The sequence below is a fragment of the Rhinoderma darwinii genome, chromosome 7, assembly GCF_050947455.1.
Source record: "Rhinoderma darwinii isolate aRhiDar2 chromosome 7, aRhiDar2.hap1, whole genome shotgun sequence".
Classification (NCBI taxonomy): Eukaryota; Metazoa; Chordata; class Amphibia; order Anura; family Rhinodermatidae; genus Rhinoderma; species Rhinoderma darwinii.
Genome location: NC_134693.1, coordinates 7,123,550 through 7,135,230, shown reverse-complemented (window position 1 = coordinate 7,135,230; position 11,681 = coordinate 7,123,550). Strand labels below are relative to the sequence as shown.

Genomic DNA, 11,681 nt, shown 5'->3' with positions numbered 1-11,681 from the left:
CCCATAGACTTCAATGGGCGACTAGGTGCAATACAGCAATATTGGATGTGCAGTGCGTTTGACACAACGGACACACGCTGCGTGAATAGCGCCATTGAATTGCGGGGGTCCGAGTGTTGTGAGTGATTTCAATGCATGGCACACGGACGAGAGTCACGCTCGTCTGAATGAGCCCTTAATCCCTTTTTAACCCATTTTTATTTCTTTTCCACTTCTGAATGATTTGTCAGAGAGGGCCATCCCCCCTATTTACAACTCATCAGATGCTGCGGTCGCGATTGAGTGCAGCATTTGAGGGGTTAAACGGCTAGGAACAGCGCAATCGCTGTTCCCGGCCGTTAGTCCCAGGCGTCAGCTGTAAAACAGCTGACACCCGCAGCGTATGGAGCGCGCTCAGCCCGTGAATGCCCTCAATACTTACCTACATGTACGTGATAATGCGTCAAGGGGTTAATATCTATAACCGTAGAATAATCTGATCTGTATGGATCGCGTCTGTGCTAATCGCAGTTTCTGTCACTTTTCCTCTTTGACCAGTCAGGACAATCATCCACTGTGATCGAGAATATCCACACCATCATCGCTGCTGCAGCTGTGAAGTTCAGTTCGGACCAGCTCAACCACCTGTTTGTGCTTATTCAGAAGGTAATGTCTCCTCGGCGCTGCTCACGCCTGCTGGGCTTTATTACCAGTGTTACTTGCCCCAGGACAGGGGGCACAAACTTTTCTGGTCCGAGGGCCAATGTGTCCAATTGAACCGCTCTCAATGGCTGCAATAAAACTTAGATGTATCTCCATCTGGTACGTTTATGGCATCTCGGCAGTATATGACAGGTGGGGGTTCCACTTCCGGGACTCCCATCTATGTGAAAAACACAAACATCTGAGAGTCTCACGGCTCCTATAAACGGCAATGGGGAAAGTAGCGTGTATGTGCAGCTCCTCATCTCCTCTCTGGGGGTGTAACATCAATGCCTCAGCTTGGAACACACTTTTTAAAAGATGTAAAGCTGATGCACTGTGTTGTGCCTACCGAAGGTCAGGAGGGGGCGATACAGGACACAGGGTCATGGCTACGAGGAGTCCTGAAATGCTACAAATTTACAGCAAGCGCCATCCTGAGAAGTAAGTACGCCAGCCATGAGTAAAAGATACCCGCTATGTCTAGTGAGTTGCGACTAGTTCTTTATGTGCTACAAGTCGTGTACTCTGTCATGGGGTCAGTTCACACAGTCTTTTTTGGTGCTGATTGGACTCCGAAACTACGTCGGAATCGGTGCTAATAATGGCCAAACCCCCCCCTTGGTTTCATTGGGAGGCAGAGCAGTTGTTTTTTTCCCGGGCGGCTTTTGGCCACTTGCAAAAAATAATGCGGCATGTTATTTCTTGCTGCGGTATTTGCAATAAGTGGGAGGCAGAAAAAACCTGCAGCGCTAGTTTGAGCGTTTTTCGCAGCCGTTTTTGCCCGCGGTCCTTGCATTCGCCTCAATGGCTGCAGGCGGGAAACGTAGCAAATATAAACATGGGAAAAATAAAGTCCAGGCAAATCAAACTCTTCCTGAAGGAAATATGAGGCAGAATTTTTCTGCCTGCAAAAAAACTCTGTGTGAACAGGGCCTTACATTCGGTATCTCCTTCTGTCAAGATGTCTGTGTAGGAGAAGCCGCGGTTTTCTCTTCATGTTCTGGTCGTCTTCTTCCGACATGGTGACCGGTAACTTTAACTCTTCACAGAGCTGGGAGACGGAGTCTGACCGGGTTCGGCAGAAATTATTAAGCCTCATAGGCCGTATCGGAAGGGAAGCTCGCAACGAGACAACGACCGGAAAGGTAAACGTCTGGAGCTATTAAGGGGCCTCCTATCTGTGGCGGCCACACAACTCACCTCTATCATCTTACAGGTCTTAGAAGTCCTATGGGAGCTCGCCCATCTGCCCACCCTGCCGTCTCACTTGATCCAACAAGCCTTAGAGGAACACCTGACAATCCTTAGTGATGCCTATGCAGTCAAAGAGACCGTCAAGAGGAGTTACATTATAAAGTGCATAGAGGACATTAAGAAGGTAAGTTTAATAGGGATGAAGTTAAAGGGGTTTTGCAAGGTTAGAAAAACATGGCTGTTTTCTTCCCGAAACAGCGCCACAGATATCTACAGGTTGTGCCTAGTATTACAGCTTAGATCTATTGAAGTGAATGGTGCTGAGCTGCAATACCAAACACAACCTCTGGACAGATGTGACGCTGTTTTTTTTTGTTTTGTTTTTTACTCCTGTATAAATTTAAAATTGGGGAAGAAAGCAAAAAACGCACGGCGCCACATAGTGCAAATCACCAAAAGTAATGGACTTAAACAGAGGAAAGTCAATTGAGCTCACCTCTTGGTGTTTCACAGGCACAACGCTGTTGTAGACTTATAATGAAATAGGTATCCTTAGATCGCTGCAGCCAGGTCCCTTCCAGGCGGTTACCGCTGTAAAGTATTTGCAGGAAGAAAAAATTGGAGGACCATGAATGGCGCTGCTGGTAATAAAAGTAGAAGCAGTTCCAATGTTATGAAGTACAAAAATAAATAATTTATTGTAAAAGACGACGCGTTTCAATGCTGAACCAGCGTCTTCATCAGGCCAAGTGTGCAGCGCCGTAAAACAGTCATCTTAGGCTTCGTTCACATCTGCGTCAGTTCTTGGTTCAGTCAGAGCTTTCCGTCGGAACAGAGCCCTGACTGACACAAACGGAAAGCAGAGATTTCCGGTTCCATCTCCATTGACTTCAATGGTGACGGATCCGCTGCCAATGCTTTCCGTTTGTCTCCGTTGTGCAGGGGTTCCGTCGTTTTGACGGAATCAATATCGTAGTCGACTTTTCTGAAGAAATAGAACTTCACTCAATGCAATATAGACCACAATTTACATTTAAAACGTTAATACTTCAAACAAATATAAGTGCAAATACACTAAATGAGATCATTAAGAGCCAGGAAGGTACAAAATAAAATAAAACGTATGCCTAAGATTGGGCACAACCGCATTGGTGGTCCGGTGGCAGAACTCTCGCCTCCCGTCCAATGTAACACAGAAAAATGTAATGTTTGGTCCTCGCAACAAGTGATGGTTATAAAATAAAACGTATGCCTAAGATCGGGAGAGCGTACAGCCGTACATGATTTAGCAGGTTTTTCCAACCTCTCATGCATGTGACCTCACTGACTATATAAGATGACTGTTTTACGGCGCTGCACACCTGGCCTGATGAAGACGCTGGTTCAGGGTTGAAACGCGTCGTCTTTTACAATAAATTATGTATTTTTGTATTTCAAAACACTGGAACTGCTTCTACCTTTTATTACCAGCTGCGCCGTTTATGGTCCACCAATTTTTTTTCTTCCTGCAAATAAATTTAAAATTGATATCAGCCGATTTCTGACAACCGCCTACATCTGTTACACCATAGGTGGAATATAGGCCGCCGAAAGCAGCCGTATGTACTTTGGCAATAGTGGGAATTCTCTATTGCTGTATTCTAAACTGGACAATCCCTTTAAACATTTACATTTTTCTATTTTCTGATACAGTCATCTCAGCACAATAACCCGCAGGTGGTGTGGGTGGTGCCCGCCTTACGTCAGCTCCACGAGATCACTCGATCATTTAACAAGCAAACCTATCAAAAGCAAGACAAGGTAAAGCCTTTATCCGACCTTTAGTTATGATACAAATATTATCTTCTGTTCCAAAACTGATGGTTGTCAAGTTCTTCTCATTTTTACATAGTTGATAAGGTTGAAATAACACACAAGTCCATCAAAGTCCAATCTATAATCCTACCTGTTAATCCAGAGGAAGTAAAAAAAAAATAATATATGACGTTGGAAGCCACTTACACCATATGAAGCGACTCCAAATCTGGCAATCAGGATAAATCCCTGGATCACATCCCGTCTCCAGAATACCCATAACTTGCAATATTATATTTTTCATCAAAGGCATCAAGGCCCTTCAATTTGCTCAAAGAATCAACCATCACAACATCCTGTGGCAGAGCGTTTCATAGTCTCACTGCTCTCACAGTAAAGAATCCCGTCTGATGATGGTGAAATACCCTCCTTGTTACAGGCCTAGGTGTAAAAAGATCATTGGAAAGATCTCTACTGTCCAGTTATATATTTGTACATTGTGATTAGATCGCCCCTAAGGAGTCTTTTCCAAACTGATTAGCCCCAAGTTTGAAAGCCGGTCTTGGTACTGCAAACCGCCTATTCCCTTAATTACCTTGGTTGCCCTATTCTGCACCCTCCCAAAATTTTACACCGCATTCCCTGTGTGGTCTGACTAGTGATTTGTACAGAGATAAAACTATGTTCTTGTCATGAGCATCTAGGCCTCTTTTATTGCATCCCATAAATTTATTTGCCTTGTAAGCAGCTGCTTGACACTGTTTGCTAAAGTTAAAGGGGTCTTCCGGAACCAATTAACTAACTTCTATTTCACTGCACATATAAAAATAATGTAATTTGTAATATACTTACGTTTTGATTTAGTCTTCTAACACCCGATTCCAGCGCCGGTCACGTGATACTCTCCAGTAGAAAAATCCCTAGCCCGTCCATGATCTCGGAGTTCCGTTTTCCAGCTGGCTCAATGTACGGGAACGTCATTCCTGGCGTCACTGTACTCGGAGGGAAGTGGTGGACCGGAGATATATGGACAGTGATGTTAGGGGGTTCCCCAGAGCATTGCGCTACTATCACGCTGACTGGGACTCAAGCTCTGCTCCTGACATCACGGACATAATTTCTTCTGATCGTTTCCGGTCCGCTGCTAGGGGAAAGAAAAAGACGTGCAGCACTGGGCATGCATGGTTTCTACACTAGCAGTGTTTACCACGCATGCCCCATCCTGCGCTATCATAGCGCCTGCGCATCGTTTTCTCTCCCCCTATCAGCGTACCGGAAACTATCAGAAGAAATTATGTCAGTAGCAGAGCTGGAGTCCCAGTCAGCGTGCTAGTAGCGCTCTGCTCAGGGGCTCAGGAGAACCCCCTGACATCACTGTCCATATATGGACAGTAATGTCAGGGGATTCCACAGAGTCCCGGAGGAGAGCCTATACTAGCGCCCTGCTCTGGGACTCGGGCATTGGGGAAATATACATTTTTGGGGTCAATTGAAGTATTATTTGCCATTTATGTAAGAGAGTGGCGTTTGGTACAGCCCTGATATGTTGCACGTTTATCTTTAGCTCTCACTGATCTAATGAGAGCAGTAAAATGGCAACGGAGATTAGAATATGTTTATAGCTGGGTGTAGTAGGCGTGATGAGTCCTTGCTGCCGGCGCATTGCATGCTGGGACAAAAGCGATGCATGCTGGGAACCGTATGACCGGAAAAGCAAGACGGCGAACACACAGAGGCAAAGAAAATGAAAAAATTAGGTAACGATATTCAGGGGGCAATAATAGATAAATTGGGAGGTGTTGAAATTATTTTAAAAAAAAATAAAGTATTGGAAAACCCCTTTAAGTTTACTCTCCACCGCTATCCCCTTTCAGGGGCCGTTTTACCCGGTGTTTTACCATTTAATACATAATTGTAGAATCCGTTTCCTCGGCCCAAGTGCGTAACCTTAGAATTATCCACACTTAACATTATTTGCCATTTCTACGCTCGCGCCTCCCCAAATCTTTCTGCAGCGTTACATTATCCTCTGCGCAGATTACAGAGCTTATTATCCTCTGCAAATGCTGCAATAATGTGCTGTAAGCCCCTACAAAATCATTAATAAAGATATTAAAAAGAAGAGGGCCAAATACCGACCCCTGTGGCCCCCCACTGGTAACACTGGTTCTCTTCAGTACTGACCCCTGTGGCCCCCCACTGGTAACACTGGTTCTCTTCAGTACTGACCCCTGTTGCCCCCCACTGGTAACACTGGTTCTCTTCAGTACTGACCCCTGTAGCCCCCCACTGGTAACACTGGTTCTCTTCAGTACTGACCCCTGTTGCCCCCCACTGGTAACACTGGTTCTCTTCAGTACTGACCCCTGTAGCCCCCCACTGGTAACACTGGTTCTCTTCAGTACAGACCCCTGTGGCCCCCCACTGGTAACACTGGTTCTCTTCAGTACTGACCCCTGTGGCCCCCCACTGGTAACACTGGTTCTCTTCAGTACTGACCCCTGTGGCCCCCCACTGGTAACACTGGTTCTCTTCAGTACTGACCCCTGTGGCCCCCCACTGGTAACACTGGTTCTCTTCAGTACTGACCCCTGTGGCTTTTCTGGTTTCTAGAGCATCATTCAGGACCTGAAGAAGAATTTTGAAATAGTCAAGTTGGTGACGGCGAGTTTGGTGGCGTGTCATCGACTGGCGGTGTCGACTGTTGGTCCCGGTGGGCTGGCTGGATCTTCGTTGGTTGACGGCAGATACACTTACCGGGAGGTATCTAAAATTTAACATCTTGCTGTAGGGAAAATGTATTGTTTAGAGACCTCTCCCCTGGGAGACCCTTTTATCCCATCGTCTTCTGTGTTTACGTTCAGACGTAGATTCAGACTTGTATCTTTTTTTCCAATGCTGGATGACCAGCACCGGCCCCCTCAGGGGATGTGACACTGCTTTTCTAGGGTCCTGGATTGCACAGCTGCCTAGAAGTCCGTCTGTATCAGAGCAGGGAAGCGTGTCACTGTGTAAGGCCCCATGCACACGACTGTGCCCGTAATCACGGTCCGTGATTGCGGGCACTGACGGCCATCCGCATGTCCTATTTTTTTTCCTGAATCTTCTACGGCACGGACTCTTTACTGTAAATCTACGGGAAGGTGTCCGTGTGCCATAGAAATGAATGGGTCAATACAAAGCCGCCGTATCTCAAAAAGTAAAATTTTTTTTTTAGAAAAACTAATTATAAAGTTGCACCAAACACACCTGACATTATTATTATAATTATTATTATTTAAAAAAAAATTGCTATGGAAGGTGTACATGGCCTTTAAAGAGTCTCTGTCACCACATTATAAGTGTCCTACATAAGGAGATCGGCGCTATAATGTAGGTGACCGCAGTGCTTTTTCTTTAGAAAAACGATCTATTTTTACCACGTTATGAGCGATTTTAGATTTGTTAATGAGTTTCTTGATGCCCAACTGGGCGTGTTTTTACTTTAGACCAGGTGGGCGTTGTAAAGAGAAGTGTATGACGCTGACCAATCAGCGTCCTACTCTTCTCTCCATTCATTTAGTCAGCGCATAGTGACACTGCGTTGTTCGGTATGTGCTGTCTTATACTGACACATTAACGTTACTGAAGTTTTTAGACAGTGAATAGACATTCCTTCCAGCCAGGACAGGATGTCTATTCACAATCCCGACACTTAGTTAATGTTTGTGTGGGACTTATAGCAGAGCAAGCGTAATCTCGCGACATCACGCTGTAAATGACAGGTTACAGGGAGATTATGCTTTCTCTGCTGTAAGTACCACAGAAACATTACCGAAGTGTCGGGATTGTGAATAGACATCCCGTCCTGGCTGGAGGTGATGTCTATTCACTGTCAAGACACTTCAGTAACGTTAATGTGTCAGTATAAGACAACACATAGTGATCTAGCAGGATCACTATGTGCTGAGTAAATGAATGGAGAGGAGTGCATGATGCTGATTGGTCAGCGTCATACACTTCTCTCCACAACGCCCACTTGGTCTAAAGTAAAAACACGCCCAGTTGGGCATTAAGAAACTAATTAGCATAAAGTTAAAATCGCTCATAACGTGGTGAAAATAGATCGTTTTTCTAAATAAAAAGCACTGCTGTCACCTTCATTACAGCGCCGATCTCCTTATATAGGAGACAGGGCACTTATAATGTGGTGACAGAGGCTCTTTAAAGTCGTGCTCTAGCCCAGGGCCAAATCTGACCATAATGACGGCCATTCAGCTTTCCCAGACACAGATAAAATATGTAAAGTGATGAATAAAATGTCTAAAGCTTGAAACATGAGGCTCTCTAGGCCCAGATAGTTATTTCCATTGCCAAATGACCTGGCCATGTCCAAATGATTATATCTTCAACTTAGGAACTATTTATGGATCATTCTTATTTTTGGAAATATTACAAATCCCTTGCTGCCCATCTATCTATAGTAGTAGTTTAGGCTCTGTTCACATTTGTGTTGTGGCTTCTGTTTGTAATAGCAGCGCCGGACATTGTCACACAACGAATATCACCAGCGCCCAACCGATACCATTGACTTATAATGCGGCATGACCGTGGTAATAGCGTTGCATGCAGCAAAAAATATTCCCATCAAATCTGATAGAATTTGCACCAGCCTCCAATGCGTGTGTGAACTGAGCCTTTACTCATTGATTTTGCATAGTCAGAAATAAATAATACCCTGACTGTTCATTATTTCAGTATTTGGAGGCACATCTGAAATTCCTGGCGTTTTTCCTTCAAGAAGCCACCCTGTACCTCGGCTGGAGTCGTGCCAAAGAGATCTGGGAATGTTTGGTGACCGGACACGACATCTGCGAACTGGACCGGGAAGTAAGTTATAAGGGCAGAGCGACCCCATATTGTATTCACACTACTTCTCATTGACGCCATGTTTCTGCTAGGGAGGGATCGGTATTATTTCACTTTAAAGGGCAACTGAACGTTTAACAAAATTCTGACATGTCAGACGTTTTTATTGGTGGGGGTCCGAGCACTGAGACCCCCACCAATCGCTAAGTCGAAGTGCTCAGCCGCTTCGTGTCTGTTCTGCTTTTTCCGTAAAGCAATGTATCGGAGTACGAGCTCAATAGAAAGTCTGAGTCCGTACTCCGATACGTCGGCTTTCCAGAAAAAGCCGATACAGACACGAAGCGGCTGAGCGCTCACACGAGTGCTTCAGCTGCTTAGTTTTAGCGATTGGTGGGGGTCTCGGTGCTCAGTCCCCCACCAATCAAAACTTCTGACATGTCACTATGACATGTCAGAAGTTTATCAAGCGTTTAGTTACCCTCTAAACCCTTCCCGACATTTGACGTAGCCATACGCCAAAGTCGGGTAGGGGATGTATGGTACGGGCTCACGGAGTGAATCCGCTCCATACGATGCCGGTGTCGGCTGTATGTTACAGCCGACACTTCAGAGTAACGAGCGGCATCACGCTCGAGCGCGATACCGCTCGTTTAACTCGTGTAATGCAGCAATCGATAGCGATCGCAGCATTTAAATCGTTAGAGGGGGTCGACCCCCTCTAACAGCTCATCGTGCTCCCCGCAACGCAATCGCGCGGGGGGGGGGGTGATGGCTGCCTGGGGGCCTAATGAAGGCCCGCAGGTCCGCCATCTTTGTGCAGCTATTAAGCCCTGCCTCCGGCCTGTCAGAATCACAATATACTGCAATAAATTAGTATTGCAGTATATCATGCAAGCGATCTAACGATCGCTGGTTGAAGTCCCCTAGGGGGACTAATAAAAAAAGTAAAAATGAGTTAAATAAAGTTGTTTTTTATGTAAAAAAAAAATAATTTAAGTTAAAAGTTAAAAAAACAACAAAACAACATTTTCCCCCTAGAGCATAGTAAAAATATATATATATATATAATTGGTATCGCCGCGTCCGTAAAAGTCTGAACTATTACAATATATCATTATTTAACCGACAGAATTTCTATGTTTTGGTCACCTCATCTCCCACAAAAAAATGAAATAAAAAGTGATCAAAACATGGCATGTACACCAAAATTGTATCATTTAAAAACGACAGCTTATGCTGCAAAAAATAAGCCCTCACACCACTTAATCAACGGAAAAATAAAAAACTTATGGCTCTTGGAATTTGGCGGAAACGAAATACATTTTATTTTTTACACTTAGGTTTTTATCTGTAAAAGAAGTAAAATCTAGAAAAATAATATATATTTGGTATCGCCGTAATCGTATTGACCCGCAGAAGAAAGTTAACATGTTGTTTTAATTGCACAGTGAATTCCGTAAAAACGACGTGCAAAAAACAATGGAGGAATCGCTGTTTTTTTTTCCATTTTCTACCCCACAAATAATTTTTTGCCAGTTTCCTAGTACATTATATGGCAAAATAAATGGTTCTACAAAAAACTACAACTCGTCCCGCAAAAATCAAGCCCTCATAGGACTATCGCCACGGAAAAATAAAGACGTTATGGCTTTTGGAATGAGGAAAAAATGAAAAGCTGAAAAAGGGCTGCGGCGGGAAGGGGTTAATCCTAGACAGGAATGATGCAAGTAAACACTCCTACAGTGATTGTCAGTCTGCAGGATTTTATACATTCTCCTGAAACAATGGGTGTGTCTTAGCAATCCTTGTGTCCTACTGCAGACAGGGCTGAGGGTGGAGGCTCCTTCTGCAGCCAGTTGTCTTAACAGCCAGACACAGGACAGTGAGCAGGGGGGGGGGGAGGGGGAATGGCTGATCTACTGGGGGACCAAGAATAATTATTTATATGCTAAAATACAAAGCAAATTCACCATGTGTGACTCCACCCTTAATGAGACACCCAGACACACTGCTTAGTCCGAACAATACACCCTCGTGCACTCTAAATACACTAACCCATAATGATTGTCAACGGCAAATTGCCTACTACTTGATGGTTCCCAGGTAACCGCAGATAAATATATTACATAGAGGCCAGACTTTACATTTGAGAAAGGTCTAAATTTATATTTTCCATCAGTCTGTCAGCGTGCATTGACCTGGAGCCCCCAATAAAGGCCTGTCATAGACCCTTCTACATCCGCCGTGACTGAACCCCTGTACACACCGGTATAGGGGGCCCCGCTCCTGTCATAGTTTTTTTTCTAGAATATATGTGGCCATTGTATTGTGCTATTTATTAATGCAGATGATACATTATTCCAGATCTGTTTTGAGTGGTTTACTAAAGGGCAGCACGACCTCGAGAGCGACGTCCAGCAGCAGCTTTTTAAGGAGAAGATTCTGAAGTTGGAGTCTTACGAAATCACAATGAATGGTATGAGAAATCAGAGGGTCACCAACCAGAACCAGTTGGCGGGTGGGGGGGGGGGGGTGATTCTAAGTGACCTGCCAGTCTTCGATACCTGACATGAGCCATTTTCTACTGGATTTACAGGAAAGAAAATGCCTGGAATTGGAGGATTGATTTTTTTTTTTTCTTTATCAGTTTTTGTCAATATTCTAGTGAAATTTCTTAATTCCGGCATCCAATAATCCAGAGATTTTTATAACCTTGAATTTCAGCAAGTCGACCAGAATTATAAGATTGAGTAGAGAGAACCAATAACAAGGAAAAATACAGCTTATTGCATTAGTATTTCATTTTGGGTTTGTTAAATTTTATATACTTTTCTAGAACCGTCCAGTAATACAGAATACCTAATAATCCGAACCCATTAATGCTGGATGGATGGAATTTTACTGTTAAGAGGTCGCCGCTCTGAACAAGGTCTACTTGTTAGAAGGGTCCCTTGACCGTAAGCTGATCACAAAGTGTCCAGCGATCAGCTGTGATCTGTGGGGAAACCTGGCAGAAAGTGTTTAATTTCCCTGCAGCACCACCACAGGAGAAATGAAGTATTACATAGTGTCCATTCATATCAATGTGTTGTCTGTGTAATACAGGACGGGTCCTCCAGAGAGAGAGACGTTCTATGTAACCGCTCTCCACTCTGACCAAG

General features: G+C 44.4%; 1 protein-coding gene across 3 annotated transcripts in view; it reads left to right on the top strand.

The window, feature by feature from the left end:
* Positions 1-11,681, top strand: part of USP24 (ubiquitin specific peptidase 24) — a 101,413-nt gene that overhangs the window by 43,971 nt on the left and 45,761 nt on the right. For all 3 annotated transcript variants that reach the window (XM_075832678.1, XM_075832679.1, XM_075832677.1), the window contains exons 13-19: positions 538-645; positions 1,734-1,829; positions 1,901-2,062; positions 3,571-3,678; positions 6,286-6,435; positions 8,410-8,541; positions 10,885-10,996. In XM_075832678.1, coding sequence (XP_075688793.1) covers positions 538-645; positions 1,734-1,829; positions 1,901-2,062; positions 3,571-3,678; positions 6,286-6,435; positions 8,410-8,541; positions 10,885-10,996 — 868 coding nt within the window. The remainder of the gene's footprint in view (positions 1-537; positions 646-1,733; positions 1,830-1,900; positions 2,063-3,570; positions 3,679-6,285; positions 6,436-8,409; positions 8,542-10,884; positions 10,997-11,681) is intronic.